At 41.8% G+C, this 24,258-nt stretch overlaps 1 protein-coding gene across 2 annotated transcripts in view; it reads left to right on the top strand.

Moving 5' to 3' along the window:
- The window catches only part of CENPE (centromere protein E), a 73,421-nt gene extending 52,494 nt beyond the window's left edge, over positions 1-20,927 (top strand). For both annotated transcript variants that reach the window (XM_048847326.2, XM_048847325.2), the window contains 12 exons: positions 3,858-4,058; positions 4,145-4,291; positions 9,244-9,456; positions 10,870-11,079; positions 11,765-11,974; positions 13,322-13,543; positions 14,609-14,812; positions 16,231-16,343; positions 16,837-16,934; positions 17,931-18,093; positions 18,599-18,858; positions 20,181-20,927. In XM_048847326.2, the coding sequence (XP_048703283.2) occupies positions 3,858-4,058; positions 4,145-4,291; positions 9,244-9,456; positions 10,870-11,079; positions 11,765-11,974; positions 13,322-13,543; positions 14,609-14,812; positions 16,231-16,343; positions 16,837-16,934; positions 17,931-18,093; positions 18,599-18,858; positions 20,181-20,278 (2,139 nt within the window). In that variant the 3' untranslated portion in view covers positions 20,279-20,927. The remainder of the gene's footprint in view (positions 1-3,857; positions 4,059-4,144; positions 4,292-9,243; positions 9,457-10,869; positions 11,080-11,764; positions 11,975-13,321; positions 13,544-14,608; positions 14,813-16,230; positions 16,344-16,836; positions 16,935-17,930; positions 18,094-18,598; positions 18,859-20,180) is intronic.
- The last annotated feature ends 3,331 nt before the right edge of the window (positions 20,928-24,258 follow it).

Here is a 24,258-nt window from a genome sequence, read left to right as displayed (position 1 = left end):
AAAGCCATTGGTAAACTTTGACTGGCAGATGGATTGGGTGTTGTTTAGCATAAGCATACAAAGCATCAGGAAACAATGGGCAGCAAAGGCTACTGTACAAAGGACATGTAATTCAGACTTAGTGGAAATGATGCAAGGCCACAGTGTGGCTGTCTGGTGCTACAAGGACAACCTTCAAACATCTGCAGGTGCTTCTTTTTTGTGAGAGGGGTTCTCTAATCAGGTGGGCCTCAATTAAATCCCTCATGGCTCTTGAGGGATCACTTTCTAGGTCTTCTTTACACCTCCTTCCACTTCCTCCTCCCTCCCCCCACCCCGCCCCCATCACTACACCCCATGCTGGAAGACTAGTGGAGTTAATATGAGTGGAAAAATTCTTTCTTACTAACTTCTTGTAAAATGTGTCTACCAATCCATCTTGCCCAATGCCAGTTAACTCTCTCAATAAAAAGAAAAGGAGGACTTGTGGCACCTTAGAGACTAACAAATTTGAGCATAAATAAATACAGCTCACTTCATCAGATGCTCACGAAAGCTTAAATAAATTTGTTAGTCTCTAAGGTACCAGAAGTCCTCCTTTTCTTTTTGTGGATACAGACTAACACGGCTGCTACTCTGAAAGCTGTCTCAATAAAGACTTCAAGTTAAGCTAATTCCTTTTTTCTCTGGGTGGTGTTGATACGTTGGGGGATGGGGAATCGCATTTTGAGACCTGACCTCATACTAGGAACAGACTGAAGTTTCCAATTTTTTTCCTCTGGTTTAAGAATCTTATACAGCTTTGGAATCACTTGTCAGGTTGGTAGGACTAATGTCCCCGGTGTCAACTTTCAAATATTTTGAGCTGCACTCAGTAGGTGAGGAGAGGACAACCTATCAGGGAGGTAGAGGAGACATTACTAGAAATAAGGATGCTTGCAGCTAAGAACTGTTCTAATCCAAAGCACAAGTATACAGTAACTCCTCACTTAACGTAGTAGTTATGTTCCTGAACATATGCTACTTTAAGCGAAACAATGTTAAGTGAATCCAATTTCCCCATAAGAATTAATGTAAATAGTGGGGGGTTAGTTTCCAGGGAAAAAAACTTTTGCCAGACAAGACTGTATTTTATATACACAGTATAACTTTTAAACAAACAATTTAATACTGTACACTGCAAAGATGATTGTGAAGCTTGGTTGAGGTGGTGAAGTCAGAGGATGGAAGAGGGTGGGATATTTCCCAGGGAATGCCTTACTGCTAAATGATGAGCTAGCACTTGGCTGAGCCCTCAAGGGTTAACACATTGTTGTTAATGTAGCCTCACACTTTACAAGGCAGCACAAATTGAGGGAGGGGAGACAGCATGACAGAGAGAGACACACCGAGTGTCTGAGAGACGCGCATTGCCCCTTTAAGTACGCTGACCCCACTCTGAGGACATTGCCTTTTTAAGTAGATCAGCAAGTTGAGACAGCAGCTGCTGCCAGCAAGCTCCCTCCATCGTGAGCCTTATTGTGTCCCTCCCTTGCTCGGTGAAGATGGGGTGTCCCCCTCCCACTCCTTTACCCCAACATTAGCACCTCTCTCCCCGTGAGCTCCCGTGAGCATCTCCAAGGCAGTGTGGGGAGGGACAGCTGAACTGCCTAGCAACTGATAGCCTGCTTGGGTGGCTGCTGCACAGGGAATGTAGGGGAGCAGGGAGCTGATAGGGGGTCTGCCAGTCCACCCTGGTTCCAAGCCTCCACCAGCTAGCTCCAACAGGCTGCTCTTTCTGCAAGCAGTGGACAAAGCAGGCGGTTGCCAAACAACGTTATGAGGGAGCATTGCACAACTTTAAATGAGCATGTTCCCTAATTGATCATCCACATAACAATGAAACAACGTTAACCGGGACAACTTTAAGTGAGGAGTTATTGTACTTCCTTGTGAAGGCAAAACTATACCAATGTTAATGGCAGATCAATACATTTTTGTATATTTCTATATTTTTACCCATTCAAATTTAAGAAGGCACTGTGAGGAAAATGTGATATTTTTTTTTTGTTTTGTTTTTCCTCCTTCACGCATTTCAAAAATCTATTAATCACGGTGTCTCAGTGCCTCAGTGGGTCACAACTGAGAGTGCCAGATTCAGGACAAACTGCTGAGAAATAGGGCAGACTCACCCCGAACTGGTGGTTATTTTATCATTAGTTTATTCTAAGCCAGTAACAAAAGTAAACTTCTGTCTTATCACACTGGTTAAGAAGTCAGAAAGACAGTCTCCTTAGGCATCCCAGCCCTTGGCTCACTACCGTAACCACTGGACTTTATGATGAGTGGTTACTGAAAGCCAATTTCATCTAATATAGGGTCCTTCCAATCTCAAAAGATGAAGCACTTGGCCAGGTCGGTATATAACTCAGATCTTGCCCAATAATCATGCTGCTGCCAATCCTTTAGTAAATAAAATCAAAAGATTTATTAATAAAAGAAAAGGAGAGTTAAAATGATTCAATAATGGCAATATCCTTACATCAGGTTTATAGCAGTGATGTTAGACTGCCGACTTGTAAAGTTGCTCTGGCAACTTCCAAAAGATTGGAAGGTCCGCAGTCCAATGTTGTAAATCCACAGTTCAAAGAATCAGGGCAGGAAAGAGGCAAAACGGAGTTATTCCTGGAGTCTTTTATACCCTTTGCCATGTGCCTGGAAACTTTCTATTTCAAACAAAGCTCACAGTCCAGTCTGTGGAAAGTTACTGGCACAAGGTGGAGTCCAGGGTCACTTGAGTATATCACATGTCCTTGCAAAGCTTGATGACTCTCAGGGGGTAGACACTGGCCCCTTGGAGGCTGAGGCCGTCTGCAGGAAGAGCCATCTGGGCAGAATGAGTTTCTTCTATGGCCCATTGACAGCAAGGTGTCTTTGATGGGCCATGAAACTTGAATAGTCCATTAACAATGTGCTGTCTAGACTGGATATAAACTATCTTGTGGGTGTTACCCCAGGATAAAAGACAATTGTGATGCAGGTACATAGCCAGTATTCATAACTTCAGATACAGTGATAACTGGATTTAAATAGATAATATTTAGCAAGTCATAACTTTTCTATTAACAGTTTTTATATGACATACATACTTTGTACAAGATTTGTTGCAATTGTCTAACAGTGGTAGCATCAATGATATACATGGTCTCATTTCAATCCTATAACGTCACACAGGTACTCCATGGGAGGACCAAAGAGCCAGGAATAGTCAAAGCAACACTAGTATAGCTTCTCCATACACTTTTTTGCCTCTTCACTTCCATTTTGACCTGTAACATTCAAGCTATTCAACTTGTGCTATCTCCTCAGGTGACACACAGCTCACAGAATAGTTTTTCATTTGTAGTGGCTTCATTCAGTGGAATATCTGGTGTAGATAGGCCAATAAAACCAACTATAAAAATCTATACAATCATCTATCCCTCCTTCTCCTTTCTTATTTCCTTTCATTATTTGTTCTGAGTTTGCAGTAGACGAAGATCCAGTACACTGAAGGTCGGTTGTTTTTGTGTTTTTGTTTTTTTAACCTCCTCTTCACTGGTGACCCAAGTCAGGATTTAAGTCTAGGTCTCCAAAGGGGAAATGCTAACCCACAAAATTGATATGATTACTTCAGCTCCAATTCTTATATCACTATGAGAAGGAGAAGGTTTAATTCTGAAATGTCTTTTGTTTCTAATTATCTTTAATTCCTACCTGGGAAGGAGCAACTTAAAAGGTGGTGTTGGATGGGTGTTTGTATGCGGTATTTGACAAAATTGAGTGAATGCTCTACTCTAAAACTGAAAGTATACATAATTGGACCAATTCATAGTAATGTTGTTTAACTGTTTCTGTAGGTCAACCAGTTAACTGAGGCATTAAACAGTGTTTCGCATGAAAGACACCAGTTAGTGGCTGAAAGAACTAATCACTATCTCCGACTTCAAGATCAGATTTCATCAATTAATCAAGAGAAAGATGAGCTCCAACAAATACTTGAAGGTGTAAAGTCTGAGAGAGACTTGCTCAAGACTGAACTGCAAAAAAATATTGACATGGTTTGTGTCCCAAATACTATTAGCTACTAATAGAAGTCATATGACTGTAAAATTAGAGTTTTATACTTGTGCATTTATTTTTTCAGTGCACTGAAACAAATGCAAAACTTGAATGTGCTCTATATGAATTGAAACAGAAGAATCTGAATGATGTGGCAGTTCAAGCAAAACAACCAGATGTCACAGAACTGAGACATGCAGATAGCATGAAAGCAAAAGCCTTGGAAGTAAAGGTAAATATCAGTTACTTAGGTAACTGATGTGTGAAACTGTAGAACTATTCATTCCCTGGTAGAATTCTAGAGCAGTAGCTTTGTCTGTCTACAACATAATTAAGGTTAAGATGTTGTCACTTTTATTTTTAGTAAAAGTCAGACAGGTCGTGGACAATTAACAGAAATTCATGGGAGCCCATGACCTGTCTGACTTTACTAAAAATAACCAGAGGGTAGGATCGGGCCGGGGGGAAAGGGGTACATGGCCCTGGCTGCAGGCACTAACAGGTGAAGTCAGAAGTCACAGAGGTCCAGTAATGTTACTGAATCTGCAACTAAATTGTGTCCTTAAACATAACGTATAATTCTTTGAGCGTTTGCACATGTCCATTCCAATGTAAGTATGTGCATGCCCTGAGCATAGTTGCTGGAATTATTTCCCCTAGTGATATCTGTCGGTTCAGTGCCAATGCCGTCTGGTGCCACATGCTCCTAGCGCCGATATAAAGGGCCCTGCTGACCTGCTACCATCGGTTCCTTCTTACTGCCCGTGATGGTTGCTGGAACTCCTCATTGCTCAGGAAATTTTCTCCTAGGGACTCTTCTATTTCTTCAGTGTAAATAGTTATAGTAGTTAGTTGTAGATGCCCCCCATGCTTAGTGGGATCATCCACATCCTGATGCCGGGGCATGCCTTGGTCACTGGGTTTCAAGTTCTGCGCTTCCTGTGATAAGTCTGTGCCTTTTAGTGACCTGCACTCGAGTTGTCTCAAGTGCTTGGGGGAATCTCAGAGGAAAGACTGTTGCCAAATCTGCAGGAACTTCAAGCCCCACACCAAAAAGGACCAAGAAGCAAAACTGAAGGTCCTCCTCATGGGCGCAACTTTAAGACCTTCCTCAGATCCAGGCTCTGACTTGGCATGGGTCAGGAATCTCTGCACTAATCTTCTCCGGTGCCTAAGAAAAAGCACCGTAAACGCCAAGAGAAGAGCCGATTTCTGGTGCTGAAGGTGAGCAGACAGGGGGACTGGGAGAGAGCCAGACCCACGTCTGGCCGCTCTTCCTCCATGGCACTGCAACATCAGATGCCTTCAGCTCCAGTGCCACTGCAAGCCCCACTGACACCAGGGCAGGAGCCACCTCCTCCAGACAGACAGCATTCTAGCCAGTTTGCGGTACCTTTGACTCCAAAGGCATTTGCAGCAGCCAGGGACCTGCTTTCCATACTGGTACCAGCATCTCCAGACTGTCAGGATTTGGCACAGCTGGTGACAATGAATGGCAAACAGCTGTCGCTAGGATTTCACCCAGTACTGCGGCTGCCATCTAGAGGAAAACCCCTGTTGGCAGCCTCATCACGATCTTCCCCTCAACGTTGATTGCCAGCACTAAAGGGAATGGCACCGCGTTGGTCTCTACACCACAGTTCGTTCTCTTCATCAGACTTGGAAGTGGGATCTTACTCCCCCCGCATCACCACAGCCGCCACGCTGCTCCTCAGGCAATCCCTATGGAACCGCAGCCCCAAGTACAGGGGTGGCTCCAAACATTTGGCCACCACGTCATGGGGACCAGCACCTATGTAATGACTCTTTTGGAACCATTGGTGGTTCCCCTGCCACAGGGCACCAATGCCGGCCTCGTCCTATGTTCTCTTATTTGAACCAATGGCAACATGCTCCTGTGTTTGCTTGTCTATGAACATAGCACTTCTTGTTGCTATCACCTCTGCCTGACAGGTCAGCGAAATTGGAGCCCTTATGGCATACCCCCCTGTATGCAATTTTTCATAAAGACAAGTTACGCCATGTCCGCCTCCCAAAGTACCATCCTCTTTCCATCTTAATCAACCCGTTCACCTTCCTTGCTTCTTTCCAAAGTCTCACAGCAACCAACAGGAGGCAGCATTGCGCACCCTGGACATCAGACAGAACACCATTATGCCATCACCCAGCAGGCTAGAGAAGAAGCCGGCTCTGGCTGCGCAGTCTTGCAGTCAGCCTGTCATTGAACTACAAACTCACCTCCTGTACAATTGCTTGGGAGTCGCCTACATTGGAATGGATATGTGCAAGCACTTGAAGGGGAAAAAAACAAACAACTATTGAACAATCAGTTACAGAAAGATTATTGAGATGTGTTTCACATGTCCATTCCAAAATGACCCTCCGTCCCCTCTCATCGGAGGCGGTCTGTGAGAAGAAATTGAAAGGGAGCAGGTTGGCAGGGCCTTTTATACCAGCACTATGTGTGCACAGCACCAGAAGGTGCTGGAGCCAACTGATACCACGAAGAGAAAAAATGTTGGCAACTGTGCTTGGGGTGTGCACACAGCTATGTTGGAGTGGACACAGGCAACACATTTTGAACCATTACAGAAAGGTCAATAACCAGTTTATCCGAAGTGATTTTAAATTGTCCTTTTTAGCAGGGTTTTTAGCCTTATAAAAATATTGAGGGGGGTACATGTGTCCTAAAATGAAGTGGCTAAAAGCTCACAAACCATTTGGGAACACTGGTAACAGCTTGTCTGCAGGTAATCTGAGAGACTCTTGAATTGAACTTTGCAGTTAAAATGTCTGATCTTAATTATGGGAACAAAACTGTTTCATAATAGTTTTTACTGAAAAGTTGATATACAAGCACTCTGACTTTGATGTTCTGTAAAACTCCTAGCTTTATTTGAAAATTATAGCTCATATTTAATGAAGCCTTTCTCCTTTCAAAACAGAATAATCTTCTAATCTCTGTAAAACCTTGCTAGTGAGAGGAGCATTTGTACAAAACCTTGGACAGATTCTGGGGCATTGCTGATGTGCATAGATCAGGGGTGCGAAGATGCATGGCTTAAGTGGCTTATAGCTTACCTTTGTACTTCCCTGATTCTGCTGCAACTGTGCACAGGGTTAATCTGAACTACATTAGAGAGGCCCAAAGGGCTTCTCCAATTTACACCAGATTTCAGACACACACATGCTATTGGTCCCTGACCTTGCTTGAAACAGTTGAGTTCCAGTGACGATGCTCTCATGTTGCTGATTGCTGTTCCTTCCAGTACTGTTCTTAACGCAGCTCAACAATCCCACCTGCTGGCCAACTATGTGTCGGATGGTTTGGTTTCAGCAGTAGCACTCATGTGGTTCCTCAAACTACCATAGAACTGGCTTCTGTAAAACATGTATTTGACATAGATAACATTCAAAACCTTGAATGTGTACATGCAAGATGGTGCACATTGGAAGGAATAATTTGAACTACTCATGCACTCATGATGTTTTTCCTCAGATGTCAGTTAATTTACACCTGGGCAAAATTGTAGACAGCTCAATGAAGACCTCTCCTTTTTTGGCTGTTGCTGCACATTTAACATCATTTTAGGTTCTGTAAGGAAGAGAATGATAGACACTGAAAACTTGAGAACACATCACATAAATCAGTGGTACGAACTCTCATTAGAATACTTCATGTTCATTTTTGGTCACCCCATCTCTCAGAAAGATACAATAGAAACAAGCGCCTAAACAGGTGATGAGAATGAGGAATGGAAAAAGTTCCATATGAAGAGTGTGAGAATGAAATACTGTGACTGTGATGAATAAGTTGGTCCAAAGAGAGAAAGTAACTAATTTATGTAAATAAAGTAAACTTGGGTACTTCTATTCATCCCATTCTTTTTCATAATACAAGAACAAGGAAACATTTAATGAAACTGAAATACAATCAATTTTTAACTGATGAGGAAAATAGGAATTGCCATACTGGGTTAGACCAATGGTCCAGCTAGTCCAGGACCCTGACTGACAGTCTCCAGCTGTTTTGAGGAAAGGATAGCTGTAGCTCACGAAATCTTATGCTCAAATAAATTGGTTAGTCTCTAAGGTGCCACAAGTACTCCTATTCTTTTTTGCGGATACAGACTAACATAGCTGCTACTCTGAAACCTGCGGTAGGTAGTTATTGAATAACCTGACCGACAGGAGAAGCTTCTTCCTAGCATCCATGTCCTGAAGACTTTTTTGTACCCTCTTCTAGAATGTTAGTAATTTTTCTACGATTACAACACTGGATATCTGATATCAGTATTGGTATACAATCTCTTTTTTGATAAAATTAACACTACATGTAATTAGCCTGTGCAATTCATTTCCACAAAATGTCATTGGGGCCAGGAGTTCATTAGTAGTCAAAGGGTTGGATGTTCGTATGGTTAGTGCAAACATCCAGTGTTAAAGTAGTAAAGATTTTTGTTTAAAGATTTGAAAGGGAAATATCCTTCATGCTTTATGACATAAACCAACATCTAACTAATAGGGATTAGGAAGAAACTTCCCTATGGGCAAGTTATTTAATAACTGCCTGCTTTAGGGTTTCTTGCACATACCACTGGAGTGTCTGATACGAGCCAGGTTAGACACAGGATAATGGTCTGATATGGCAATTCCTGTTTTCTCTGGGGGATTGAAGTATTGGGGAATCTAACATCTTGTTTAAATATAACTTACAGTAACCAGAGACATGGAAGGAGACAATGCCAGTTAGTAAACTTTGATTCAGTGCACATTCTTGAAATGTTCACTGTGTACTGAAAAATATATCGAACATATTTGATAGTTCAGCATGGGGGAGGGGGGGCGAGTAGAGGTATGAAGATCTTTTTGAGTCTAAGTCATGGAAACAACTTGAGCTCATTTGAAAGCATATAATTGAGTCTGGGGCTCTGGCTCTTTTTGGAGAATTACCAAACTCTCTGCCTTTGTATTGTCTAACCTAATTTGTGTCCCATTTCCTTCTGTGGTGAGTAGTGATTGGAATCTTACTCCATAGTTATTTCTCTTAACATTATAAAACCAATAAATTCCCTAAAGAACACATGGAGTCTGATGGGCTGTTAAAGCTTGATCACTTTGTAAAATATTCTTCCAGGATGCTTTATTCTTTATTGTGGCTGATTCCATTTCTCCTTATCTCAGGAGCTTCTGGAGAAATTCCTAATGATGGAGAAGAAATATGAGTGTCTCGCTACAGTGTCTCTAAATCTGAAAAGTGAACTCAGCAGTCAAAAAGCACTAATAGCTGGGATGCTGACACACCTTTCACCTGAACAGGCTAAACAAGTCAAAAGGCTTCAAACTGAAAATGAGAAAATAAGCAATCATCTCCAGAGCTTGTTGAACAAACTTAAGGTATAAATTTCAAACAGTGGTTGTGTGGAGGGCTTCATGTAGCTCTGCTTTTACATTTTATCCAACATACTAACACAAATGCTCATGGAGCACTATGGTTGTGAAGAAATTCCTAACTAATATGCAGTGTTGGGTTTGAGCTTCATTCCTGAACCTGTTCTGCTGTATGCAGTTGTTGCAGAACATATATAGTGTGTGCAATGTAAACTGATATGTAATTGCTGCATAAGCCCTATATAACAGGGCCAATTAAAAACCATAGAATTGGCCTTAAACTCTGAATATAGTTCAGCTACTTTGAATAGTCTAATACCCTTAACATTTCTTTAAAATGTTGTAACTGGTTAAAGAAAACTTGATCCGTATGCTAGATGCTCCAGAAGTAGAATTGTGGATCATTATGTAAACCTCTTCAAAATACAGGTTGCTTTTGTAGCATAGCCTTGTCCCATGGCAGGTGTTGATTTGAGACCATTATTGGGTAGCTTTAAAGTTTCTGGATACTTGCAACACTCACCCATCTTGCAGTTGAGTGATTGACTGCATTCATTCTTAATCACTTAAAATGAAGAGGAATGGGGGAAGAGAGGAGCTCTACCATATGAGTAGATCAGGTTCTATCATGCCAATAGGTACAGTAAATGTAGTTTAACATGTTAATTCTCTTCTGGGTCTTTGTAGTTGTGATTCCAGGCAATTTTCTGTTACTGGGGACAGTAGTTCAAAGAAAACAAAATATTGACTAGGCCTGAGAATGTACAGCTGTCACTTTTTGTAAATGTTTGTTAGCTAAGAAATTAAACAAATGTTCCATAGAGTGTGATCTCATAACTTCACATCAGCATTTGCATTTTTGGAGTCGTATGTTTAAGTTCTCGTTAAATTGTTCATAATAATTGTTGGTCCTTTTTTTCTTTTATAGTCTTCCTTCGTTTATTTACTTTGGGGGGACTTTTGTGTGTATGTAGTAGTTTCAGCCATTTAAAAAATAACAAACTTTAAACCTGGCAGATTGAGGCCATACTAGATGTCATAAAATGAATACATCAGATTTTCACTTGATTGCATTGGTGTAAATCTAGAGTAAGTCCTCTGAAATCAAGATATTTTAATTTGCTTGGGTCCAAATTCTGCTCTTTGTTGGATTGCAAGCTATGTAGTATATGTTCCCACCACTAGTTTAGTATCTCAGTCAGTCTAGTCCAAATGCCCTGAAATCTTTGAGCTTTTCTAGAGCTGTGAAAAATATATTCTTTACAAACATAATGTGGAAATAATTGAGAAGAGGGTTTTTTATGAGGCCTCTTACTATACATTGTTTTTAAATTTTTTGCGTATGCATGAAGTGCTACACAGCTGTCTACACAGCTAAATGCAAGGTATCCTTAATGCTGACCTTTTCATATTCAACAGTTTCTGTTCAGCCGTGTTTGCCAGAAGAAGGCAGAACACTATACTACCATAAACAACCATGAAATGGAATTGCTTGATGAGAAGAGAAAACAGGATGAGCTACTGTCTCAGATTCGGTGTCTCAAGAAAACTTGTTTGAAACAGGATGAAACAGCTTCCCAAGAGTTAAATATCCACGAATTGCAGCAGAACTTGGACATCCACATCGAGGTAGCACTCGGTATATTGATTTGACTGAAATAGACATCAATATTTATATTTTGGGAAATATTTATATTTTGAGAAATATCACAACATGAATGTGCTACTTCACTGTGGAGTTGCTTTTATTTGCAGGTGACTCGCGCTTTTGTAAGCTATAGGAAAATAATTGACAGTAACCTTCACTTTTAAATATAATTGATCTGTTTTATCTTAATTTTCTGATCTGATCAGAATTAAATTTTCAATTTATGAAGTGACACAATAAGTGAGCTGCTTATATGCAAGATATTCAGCCTGGGATCTCTCTATGTTGGTCTTATAAATCACCTACAACTCCATTTGTAAAAATCTCTTGCTTGATTATTTTAAATACTATATATATACCGTTGAATGGCACAACTGTCCATTAAGTTAAGGATATTTTTATGCTATTAACAAAGGGGGTCGAATGTAAAATAAACTTTGAACCTATACTTCAAATATAGCGTAACTAGAAGCTAAGAAATATTCCATATACAACATTTTAGTGTAAGACAACAAATACAGTGTTTACTAACAATTTTTTAAAAAATTACTATAACAATATTGCAAGTAAAGTTATTTGAGCCATTCAGTCAATGAAAACTAATGTAGTGCAATCAAATTGGTAAATCGCTTGTTTTCATTTTTTTCTTTTTTTTTTTTAATGCAGCACATTCTCAGAGACATGTCAGAAACAGAAACTGAGCTTCTCAGCATAGAGACTGAGTTACAACAGGAAGAGAATACTAGAAAAGAAGCAATGCAGTTTTTGGAAACATGTTCAGGAAATCATTGTGATGTAGAAAAACTTAAAGAAGGAATAAAGCAAGACAATGAGAGGCTTTTACAAGTGATTAAATTCTGGACACCTAAAGTCAAGGTAAAAGTTCCTGCTATAACAGTACATCATTCAACTTGTCTTTTAACACAGCTCTGAAATCTATAAACCCACCAGATTTTTTTTTCTGGGAGTCTTCATGTGTTAACAAGTACTTGTATATTGTATATAGGCAAAGCATCTGATTTCCAGTAGTATCTTCATATTGTACTAAGTTGTAAAGTGAAGCTGTACTTGGAACTTTTACAGGGTTTTTGTTTCTTCCTTTTGGTTTTTCTCACACCTCTGCATGTTCTTGGTCCATATTGACCTTCAGGCCAGATGGAGCCCTAAAGATTTTTCATTCAGAAAATTGTTTTCTCCCCTGCCTCCCATGAACTTTCTTCTCATCGTTTCTGTGCTTTTTATTCTGTAATTGGGGTGGGGAAGGGTATTTTTAAAAAAAAGTCAAACAGTCAGTGCTTAGAGCACCTGTTGTTACTTACGCCCAGGCATCTCTACGTATCAGAGATGTTTCCGTAGCTATGCACTATAAGCCCGAAATGGGGCATATGTCCGCAATACTACCAATTCTCTGTTGGAGCTAGCCTGCTGAAGACTTTTGTCAGACATCCCATCTGAACTGTCTTCTGTCTGAAACTGTAACAGACTTTGTGTCTTAAACTTAAGTTTTTAATGCAGCATGAAAAGATGTTCTATAAGTTGTGGTCCAGTGTAATACTATACTCTGTATAGGAGCCCAACAAAAATGAATTTACACGTAAAGCTATTTCAGCAAAATTAAACTAAAACGATGACCGTTTCATTTAGAAATACGCAATCTGTATAAATGTCATGGTTTAATATGGCTGAGACTTCAAACTCTTCACCTAGGATACTATTTTCTTGTTTCTCCAACACTACTTCAAGACTTGATACAATAATCTGGTAAAACTTTGTTCAATTTTTTCTCTTTTCCATACCTTTCCTACCTCAGAAAACTCAAACTATGTTAGTGGGAGTAAAAGTTTAAGGACAGGACGTTCTGGGTTCTCTTATGAAGCAGTTCTCTCTCTCCTTCCCCGCCACGGTGCCACCCCTACTTTTTATGGTTCTTGAGGCGAATCATCCAAATCTGGAAGTCCAGTTTGTACCTCAGGAAGGTTTTCAGGACTAGCTCCCATCGTGTATATTAGAAATTAATATATTCTACATGCATACATTTAACTGCTTTTTAAAGAGTCAGTTTCCTGCATAATTATTTTGCCATTTCCATACAAGTGGATGTATGTACTCTGACAAATTAAATATTTGGGTTGGTTTCTTAGCATATATCTTTATGGTATTTTATTTGTGGCTGGTTAAGCTAATATTTTACAATTACATGCATGGCACTATTTAATTTTGCAGACACTCCTTCAAACGTCGTTGGAGATGGATACCAGAACTGCCAACTATTGCAAGGACTCAGAAATTGAACTGAAACAAAGAAAATGGAAAACTGAGGAGTTACTTGAGCAACTGAAGACAGTTAAGGAACAGTTGGCACCTTGTGGTGTTGCTAATCTTGCACTAGAAGAAGAAAACTATAGACTTGGTAACCAATTAAAAGCCACAGAACAAGATATAAAGGTATATAATCTGATATGTTAATCAATTTAAATCAGCAGAAATGCAAAACCATCTGTAAACGAAGTAGAGAAATTTCACAGGGTACTTTAAACTGAGTTTAAAAAAAACAAAAACTAAGAAAATAAGAGACTAGATAATTAATATCTAGGAGGAGGGATAGCTCAGTGGTTTGAGCATTGGCCTGCTAAACCCAGGATTGTGAGTTCAATCCTTGAGGGGACCATTTAGGAATCTGGGGCAAAAATTGGGGATTGGTCCTGCTTTGAGCAGGGGGTTGGACTAGATGACCTCCTGAGGTCCCTTCCAACCCTGAGATTCTATGAATGTAAAACTGCTGTACACACCACTGGCCCAGACTACACTTAACTTTTCTGTAGCTGTTTCATTATCCAAAAATAAATTAAAGCAGTCTTATTTAGAATGTGAAGAGTTGACGCTGTAGGTACAGGTTAGATTTACAATAGTGTATATGACTATTAACCAACTGAGAGCATTTCAAATGTGTTTAAATATATTTAAAATATTGTGCCTAACAGTGCGATGCCTGTAAGGCTACATGTGGTCATACAATCCTTATGTCTGTTAGACTAGAGATTGGCACAGAACTCAAAACCAAAATTGAAGAATTTAAATAATTCAGAAAGGTCCTATTGGATCAGGACTGAACTGGGAAACTAGATAATGACATGGGTGATACATCAGTTCATAAACTTTTAGTAGAAATGACTAGGTACTTGACTATAGTGAAGAAATGAAGATATCTGGTACATCTTCAAGAATGTTAAATTAGTGTGGGACAATTGAGTAGCTGATCGCTTATAATCAGTTGTCAGATGCACTTGTTTTCTAAAGTTTTGAGCACTCCGGAATATCTGGAAAAATGTTATGCTGACAGCCCTGGAGTCTGAAGTAGTTGCCACAGGTAGGCAGCACAAGCCTTCTTACATTTTTCAGCCAACAGAATGAGACTATTTTATTTCCTTGACCTCTAATACAGCTGATAAGCCTGCCAAATGTAGTTGTAATTGCTAGGATAACTTCTAATAACTGGATATTTTTCTCAAGATTATGAAAACAACAATCCAAAAGTTGGAAGATGCAGTAAATGAAGCAGGAAAAAATGTCAAGGAGAAAGAAGAGAAAATATCCATGTTACAAACAGAGATTAAAACTAAAGCTGCTGCAAGTGAACTTAACCAACTTCAGGCTAAATTGAATGAGACAGAGAAGTGTCTTAGAAATGCGTTAACAGAGAAACAGACTTTCAAGGTATGTTTCATTGTAAAACTTCAGTTGTTTAAGCAAAATGTCACTCCTGTTTTCCACTTGAGAGCTAGGAGGAAATCTGAGAAGGTTCTTGAGGGCCAACATGTGGAAGCCAATCTGTTGCACTTTATGGTATTGAAGTGACGCATTCTTTCCCTAGGGTTTAGCCTGTATCTTCAGACATTCTCGGTGCAGCAGCAAGTGACCAAGCTTGGAACCCAAGTTATACTCCTAGGAGAATTCTGTGCCACTGCGCATGCGCAGAATTTATTTATGCCCCCCACAGATTTATTTGCTTCCTCACAGAAAAATGACTTTCTGATGGGAAGCGAACGGAAGCCACAAGAGTGGTCATGCAGCCCTCCCCAGCAGTATGTTTCGGGTGCCCAGGGCAGCCGGCAGAGAGGTAAATCACTGTAGGGCAGGAGGCGGAACTGGGGAAGACCCAGCTGGTGGCTCCTGCCCTGTGTCAGGCTCAGCACCTGGGCTGGGCTGGATGGGACTACTACTTCCCCTGCATGGCACCCCCAGATTTCTCTCCTGGCTTCAGGAAGCTCTGTAAACTCCCTTTCCACACCCCTGCTTCCTGAACTCATCGCTCCTCAGCTGCAGCGGGAGGGATCCCTGTACAGGGAGCTGCTCCCCCATCTGCCCAACCACTGTGCATCCAGACCCCCTCAATTCCAGACCCCCCTGCACTCAGACCCTCTCCTGAGGAGTCCCACTCGCGCTGCACCTGGACTATCCTGACAAGCCACCCACACTCAAATCCCCTGCTGAGCTCTACCCCCCGCACACCCAGGCACCCCCACTCCGTGGCACTGAGCTCTAACCACCTTCACCTGGACCCCCCTGAAGAGTCTCATTACCATTGCACTCAGAACCCCCCAACAAACCCCTGTGCATCCAGATTCTCTCTGCACCCAGATTGCCCCACACAGAATCCTCTCAACCCCCACCTGGATCCCCCCACACTAAGCCCCTCCACATTTGGATCCTGTTTTGCTGAGCCTGCCTGCCCACACCTGATGCACCTGGCACAGAGGGGCAGGGCCTGGGGTGTTTCTGGGGCAGGCCAGGTCCTTGCAGTGTGTCAGGGTTGGGTGCAGACTCACTGCTGAGTCCATGTCCCTGGAGCAGTGATCTCACAATTCTGTGCAGCCAGTGGCCTATGCTCCCCAGTGCCATGCTGGAGCCTCCACATTTATTTGACAAATAACATTTGCAGACTTTTGCAGAATTTTAAAATATTGTGCACAGGATTTTAATTTTTTGGCGCAGAATGCCCTCAGGAGTAAAGTTATATCATTAGAATAAGAGTATTGCCTCTGCAAGATGGTATTTAAATATCCCTAATTAACTTTAACAGATCTAACTTTCTTATCACTAGATCTCCTCTTTTCTCCCATCCAACATATTAGGCGAAATTAGATAAAGGTGCCACGTTATATAAAGAAGAAATTGATCATCTCAAAACTCAGTTGGTGAAAGCTGACATGGAAAGAATGAAACAATCCAGAATTTTTGAACAGGAGTAAGTTTAATTTTTTTACTGAAGTATGATATCCTGAAATTTTCCAGTTCTTTTTTTGGAAAGCATAAGGTCTGATGTTTAAAAGTATTTTTTTATACAGGTTGTTTCAAACATCCTACCTAAACACTTCAGATATTTCCCAGAAATAGGTAGAAACTGCACTGAAAATACAAACCTGATTGGATATTTGGTGCTCAGGCATTGTTTCGAAGAGAGCTCTGAGTGTCTTTAATCTACCCAGAAACTATAGAGCTATTTTGTCGTAAGGCATGCGGAGTGGCGGGCTGTGTACATTAAATATTTTGTGCTTCCGTGGTGAAGAGTTCTAGTTTCTTAGCTCTGATATGTTTGGCTATTTTATCGGTATATTTGGATCCTGTTGCTATTTGATTTCTCATTTGGAGAGGAACAAACAAATTAAAACTGCAAAATGTTGCAGAATTACACAATGGCAAACTGCTAAAATAGTGGCTTCCTCTTTTTCCTTATGCAGAATTGCTACTACAAAAGCTCTTGCAGAACACAAAGAGGAACAGTTAAGAAAATTAAAAGAAGAACTGAGAAGAGCACAGCAAGAACAAGATGTTACTGGTAAATGTAAAATACATACAAGGGATTTTTTTCACAATATCTATACAAACAAAACATAGATTTGAGGCTGTGGGTTGTGCATAGAGCACTAGATAGGAAAATGTTTAGTCTTTGGTCCACAGTTGGTTTAAGGAGGGACAGTACTTTCTTTGGGACATACGGTAGGTGAGGTGTAGTGAGAGAGCTCTTCAGACCCCACTCGTTAACTCTGGAAATCACAGTAATTTGGCACGTAGAGTTCTTCCATGTGTGACTGCAGCAGCGACGAGGTATGAAAGTGCAGACCTTTAATTTTTTTTTTTTTTTGCTTGTCATATCTGAATGACATGTCTGACTATTTCTGTAATTGGCCCCACACCTTCATCAAACACTCCTGGACAGAGTGGTACAGTTTGTATAGCTTTTGCAAAACTAGAGGCAAAAGGGAATCCTCACTATATCAAGATGTGAGACAGTGTGGCCTAGTAGATAGAGCACTGGGCTGTGACTGGAAAGACCTGGGTTCTGTTTCTGGCTTTGTTCACTGGGTTACTTTGAACAAATCACTTCCTCTCTCTAGGCCTCAACTTCCCCACCTGTAAAAGGGAATAACAATTCTTTCCTCTTTTTGTAAAGTGCTTTAAGATCTACTGCTGAATAATTCTATGAGCTAGGTATTATGGTTATCTCTTCTAACCACAACTGATATTATATTACTGTATTTGGATTTGTCAGTTACATGCAGTAGATCATGTGATTTACTAGAGAACTGTTTGAATTTTATACTAGGTAACTGGCAGTCTGTTTGAATTCCTGTGTAGAAAGATTGAAGCTGTTGTAACCGTATTTGTAACCCATACAGTGAACACTTAATCCCAAAAGGGAATTTTAATATAATTTTCTAGTCATAGAACACTTCTTTATTTACTTTATGAAGGTCAACTTTACTTGATTTTTTGTATTGTCCAAGATATAGCAAACAGCTTCTAATATATATTCAAATAATTTTTTTCCCAGTAATATCAGGAAAAGATGTTCCTCAGGAATCCCATATACCCCTGACTTGTGGTGGTGGCAGTGGGATTGTGCAGAGCACACACATGCTCATTTTAAAATCTGAACAAGCTAAATTACAGAAAGAAAACCTGCAGCTGAAGAAAAACAATGACCTTCTAGTAAAGTAAGTTTAAAAAGCTGATCATCAGAGTCTAGACTCTAGTTTCTGATTTAACTGCATACATTACTATACTTGCTGTTTGATTTACAGTCAAATGCAGTAAGAGTTCATATTTCTGGGGAGAATCCGAGAAATGAGAAATTTTGAAAGATCCATTTGTTTGATGAACTTTCTTCTCTTTGTGGCTGGGGACTTGTGCCTCTCACACATCAGCGGTTTGAATTCGGACACCACCAGTGGTGACGTTTTATCATTCAGTCTCTTCCTTACACCTTAGGAAAGGAGTTGGCTTCCCTTCTTAATATAAACTTGCTTACATGAGTTGGCAGTAATTGGTTGTCTAACAGTTTTGCAGCAGACAGTTGAATGGGTATGGAGACTTAACTGCTTTGATTCTAGAGATTGTCCCTTGAAGTCAGGATCAGGACACATTGATATGGCAGTGTGAGGGAACTTGCATTGTCATGCTTCCAGTAGTTTACACTCTTATCATTTTTCTCTTTTTAAGCAATGAGCTTCAGCTGAAAGAAGAACTAACCAAATGGAAAGAGAGAGCACTAAAAATGAGAGCAGAATCCTGTAGAGACACCACTAAGGAGAAGATACAGAGGTCTCCAAGGAAGACCACACCTCGTTCAGTTAAAGAGCAAATGCCTTCTCCCTCCAAGGAAGTTTCTTCACGAGAAATTCTGCCTCTGGATTCACCAAACACACTGCCTCTTACTTGTCCAAATTTCTTTGATAATTCAAGCTTAGGCACACTTACAGGTGCGTAATGCAATAATGTTTCTGTTAGGAACACCTATTCAGTAGAACGTTAAGGGGTTGGCTAGCCAGACCTGTGAAAGGTCTAGGGTAGGTACACACTACAGTGAATTCATATGTACTTGGGGACTTGAATACCTAAATTGAGTGAGTATTCAAAAGATTGGGGTAGCTTTTATTGCAGTATATACTGAACTTAGTGATTAATAGTAAGGATGGACAAATGAAATATTGTGCAATTGTACAGTGGATATATTGGGCTCTGAGAGGGGTTTTGTATTTTTTATTTACATTATTTAATTTATATAGTTTTAATTCAGAAAGGTTTGGAAAGGGTGAATTCTAGACCTGGTTGGGATTTTTTTGGATTAAACAGTTCTTTGTTGTAAAGTGCTAGTTTGTTGAAATAGAAGACCCTGGATTTCCCGTATCATAGGTACTTCCCTAACAACTGGAATATTGGCTACTCTGGGGTAGGTTGCTCTCTTGTTTTTTGCCAGAAGTTTCAAAAGGTCTGTATTTCATCCCAGTCTAGAACAAAACCAGATGCTGAAACCTCAAAACTTTGCACAAAATGGCATTCTTGTCTTCTAGCCAGCCCGAGTGAATTCTCCAGCATTGGCCCTCCACCAATGCAGAGAGCTATGAGCTAGTTTCACCCGCTTGACTCTAGAGGCAGCATTTAACCAAATTTCTGTCTCCAAGGCCTAACCTTTAGTTTCAAGAGCAAGTTTTGCACCCAAGCCACTAGTCTCTCCACCTCCAGCTGCAAAGATGGCAGCCTGGGCAGTGTCTCCTTTCCCATTCCCTCTACCCTCCTTTGCTCTGCTTCTCTTCTTTCCTGCCTGTCTCAACAACCCTTGGCCGGCAAATAATGGCTTCTCTGCTCTTCTCCACGCAGGCACTTTTTGTGGGGGAAGCCTTTACTGGTGGCCTGCATTACATCTTAACAGCACCACTGCAGCCACTATTAGCGGTTTGAAAAACCATCAATGCTCCCCGGCAGTGTGGTGAAGCACTAGGTCGCTGGAGCAAGTTTTGACATTGTCACCACTGTTCAGTGTGTGTGATCTAACTTGTTCCTGATGCTTCTGCTAGCAAATCTCCCCATGTCTGAGGTCCGCACAGAATTCTATGTCCCAGCCCAAGTGCTAAGATCAAAGAAGCGCTTGTCTAGACTAGGATTTAAAGATATTGGTTGGATCATGTAGTCTAGCTCAATCCTTTGAACACCTTCTAAAAGTCTAGACAAGGCAAAGCAATTGTAACTTTCCCAGTTTAGCACATGCTAAAGTACAAGTCTTTCTATTTTCTCTCTTATATAGACATGCGACCTGCAGGAACAGAGTGTATAGAAGATCGCTTTAAGCACTGGTTTGGAGCATCAGAAAAAGATAAAGCACCTGACTGCACAACCCAGTAAAACGGCCTATTATTGTTCACTGTTCTTGCTAGTGGAAAAAGTCAGAGATTGCATATAGAGAAGACGTGCTACAGAAGTAGCTGGTATGTTTTAACTCTAGCCAGTGGGAAGAAGTTTTCTTGGAGCAGGAACTAAGCAAATAACTGGAAAAGCTGGAATACAAAAATGTGACAGTAGTGTTGCCTGCATCCAGCTGATGGTGTCCCTGTAGCAGTTCTCCATTGCTCCTCTTATGATGGCAAAGATAACGAAGCCAGCCAGCTGAAGAGGAAGTGAAAACTGGAATGGATCACAAATCAGAGAATCTCTACTGTGAAACTTATCAGTGTGAAACTTTCCCCTCTCACTCCCAAGACAACCCTCCCAAAGGCAATCAATTTAATCTTGGAAGTCCATAAGGAAAGTGGAGGGAACTTTTTCTGCTACTCTTTTTCTAGTGTTCAGTGTTACTTCAAGTTTTATATGTTGACTTTTCTTGGATGGGGAATAGCATTCTCATTCAGCTTTTTTTTAACCAGTTTCTATATAATATTCTATTTATGAGCTCACAATCAAGGCTGTGTTTTTAAAAAGTCTCTACTTCATATCTGCCACAGTTGATTCTGGTCTGAATAATTTTATCTTTTGTCAATAAAGATTGTTATATGCATACAGGCAATCAAACTAGAATTGGTCATTGTACTAGGCAACAAAGCTAACTATTGCCATTTCTTGTGTCATTGGGGGACGTGGCAGGAGGCTCCTGCCTACTGGTCACAGCTGAGTGATGGGAGTCTCGCCTAGCAGCAAGTATGGGGTTCATATACTCTATCACACACCCTCCCCCTCAGGTTCTGCTGTGGGGCTTTATCAGGTAAATCCTCCCAGTCCTTCTCCAAAAAGAAATTGGCCTTCTTAATGTCTTTCCCAGCCCATTGAAGGATTTCAAAGCTATAAGGCTGTAGCAAGAGATACCATCTCATGAGCCTAGGGTTGGTGTCTTTCATGGTGTTTGGCCAATGTACCAGGGCACAGTCACCAGTTTGAAATAGTTCCCCTGCAGATAATAGCTCGGCGCATCCAAATCCTATTTCACCGAAAGGGCTTCCTTTTTTATGGCTGAGTAGGAAATCTCCCGTGGAAACAATTTCCTGCTGAGGTATACTGTGGGGTGCTCCTCCCCATCAATGTTCTGGGACAACACTGCACTCAGGCCCACTTCTGAGGCATCCATCTTGAAGGGTGAACTCAGGGGTGAAGTCCAGATGGATGAGTACGCGTTCCTGGCTCAGCCTTTCTGTCACTTCCCGGAAGACCATTTCACAGGCTGCTGACCACGGGACCTTCTAGCGCTGTTCTTCACCAGGTCATTTAGGGGCATTGCGATCATGGCAAACGCTGGGATGAATCTTCTGTAGTACCTTGTGAGGCCAAACCTGGTGCACTTGCTGCTTGGTCGTGGAAACAACGCACTTTGCCTGGGCTTGTCCTTTGTTGACCAGGGACCATTTTTTTCCCTGTCCCATGCAGTAGCGCAGATATGTCACCTCCTGCTGCCCCAGACGGCATTTGGCTGGGTTCACTGTCAACCCTGCCATCTTCAACATCTACAATATGGCTGTGACGTGTTTAAGATCGTCTTCCCAGTCCTGGCTGTAAATGATGTAGTCTATGTATGTCACAGCATACACTTCATGTGGCTGTAGTACCCAGTCCATTAGGCACTGGAAGGTCGCCACTGCCCCACTGTAGGCTGAAGAGCATTGCTATAAATTGGTACAGCCTCCAGGGTGTGAAGTGTTCTTCCGTGCTTTGTTTGTTGGGGAGGGGATCTGCCAGGAGCCCTTGGTTTGCTCTAGGGTGGAGAGGTAATCAGCAGCCCCCGGCCAATCAAGCAGCTCATCAACCCATGTTTTTGCCCATTTAAAAAATACAGGCAACCTTTTCTTTTTAGAAACTCCAGCATCCCCATGCTTTGGAGCAAGGAGTTGAAATTTGGCAGAGGTGGCCTATGTATCAGGGATGTGCCTTTCGCCATCCATATGAAAATCTGCCCAAATTTGGCCAAGTTAAGAGTCTGAAAAACTGCAGTTTGCACATGTTCCATAGAGATTTGCTAGGGCTTCACAACTTAATTTTCCCAAAGATTTTGTGTACTGTATGTTGTAGCCTGGGGCTGAGCAGGACTCCCCCTGCATTTGGAATTCTGGGCCATGTTGGGTCCAGAACTGAGCAGGGAGCCTCTCTCTCCTGTGCTTTCAGTACTCCCCCTTCTGGGCTCAAGCAGCATGGAGGAGAAATCCACCTGAATCGAATGCAGAGGGGACAAGAGTGGAACCTGCATGGGCAGGGTGAATAGAGTGTGACAAGGAGCCTGGAGAGGAAGAGACTAGCATAGGGAGTGGGTGATTGGGACCAGCTGGGCAAGTTGACTGGGGATTAGGGGGCCAGGAGACAGGGGAAACATCTGATGAGAAGCCAGAGTGCAGGAGGAAGAGAACTGGGATTGGATGTGCAAAGATTGGGACGTGGAGTTAAGCTGGAGGCCATACTGAAATTGGACATGGGCCCCAAAAGAGATCCAGGAGGTAGTGGGGATGTGAGTGTTGGGGTGAGTTGAGGGGATCAAGTGAACAGGGAGGAAAGAATCAGCTTGGCCTGAAGCTGGGAATAGTCAAGCAAGCATACTATCGGGGAGTATGGGCGATGAGATTTGGATGGCTGGCAAGGACGCTAGGGACAAGGAGCTGGGCAGTAAGATTGGAAACAACGGAGTGAGATGAAGGGGGGAAGACAATGCAAGGAGTCTGGGACTGGGATGAGAAGCCTGAGGACTGGAGACTGGGACTAGCTAAGTGAGGAGAATGAGCCTGGGAGGAGGAGCCAGGGCAGGGAAAAGGAGGATGGGAGCAAAAGAATGTGTACACACTATTACTCCCCTCCAGAGTCTGGAATGGAACACACATGCTTGAGTCTTGCTGTTTCTTTGCTTCCATAAATGGCTGTGAAACCCTCTGGTAAAGTGTCTCAACCCCTCTAGTGCTGGTCCACGTAGAGGATGGCAACTTACTACTGTTCTCAGTTACTCCATGAGCGCCAGTAGCAGGTTCCAATCCTGCGGATGAATCACGGCTCAATGCGATGCCACATACTGGAATTTTTTCAATTTGCTTTTTTTAAAAAAAAAAAAAAAAACCTAGGAAATTACACATACAAAGCTACATTAAAAGGTCATTATTGAGGTTGCAGACTGAAGTATTAACTTAGGAAATGCCAGTATGAGCACCCATGTGTGAGGGTTCAACTAGGAGCATGATTCCCAAGGAGGAGAGAACCCCTCATAATCTATGGGGTATGTTTTCTGCAAACTCCAGAGGCTCTGCATCCCTCCCCAGCCCCGGAAAAAAACTGGCAACTGAATCAATAACCCCCATCTCTGGTCTTCAGCTCACCCTTCCTGAAATTGTTTTTCTCCCTTAGTGCTCCCCATCAGCCCAGTCCAACCACAATATTCCCTCAGTCCACATTCCATATACGGGCACCCCTCCTTACTGTGGCCTTTCCCCCCATTCTGATAGTAGGTTGTATTCCTGCTAGCCGACGTGGCCTTCCTCTTTTCCTGCCTCACGCTCAAGGGTCTTACTGCTTGAGGATCTCCTCTTTTTTTCCTTCTTCCCCCACTTGTCAGACCAGCCACTTTCCTTGAAAAATCCACTTCAACGTATCCCTCTGCCAGTTTTATCACTGCCTCCGTTGTCTCTGGTTGGTGTGTCCTCACCCAGGCCTCAGTGGTATCCAGGTGAGACTGCATAAACTGCTCTAATATCACAGTTTCCAGGACCGCTTCCACATTTTATTCTCTCAGCCTTAGCCATCAGTTGGCCCAGTCATTCCACTTCTGCACAAACTCTCTCAGCCTTACCCCATAAGTCCACCTGGCTGTCCCAAATTTCTGCTGGTATCTTTCAGTTGCCAAGCCTACATGGTCCAATATGGCAGCC

Source organism: Caretta caretta, chromosome 4, assembly GCF_965140235.1.
Source record: "Caretta caretta isolate rCarCar2 chromosome 4, rCarCar1.hap1, whole genome shotgun sequence".
Classification (NCBI taxonomy): Eukaryota; Metazoa; Chordata; order Testudines; family Cheloniidae; genus Caretta; species Caretta caretta.
Note: the sequence above shows the minus strand (reverse complement) of the source record. Positions and strands in the feature narration are given on the sequence as shown.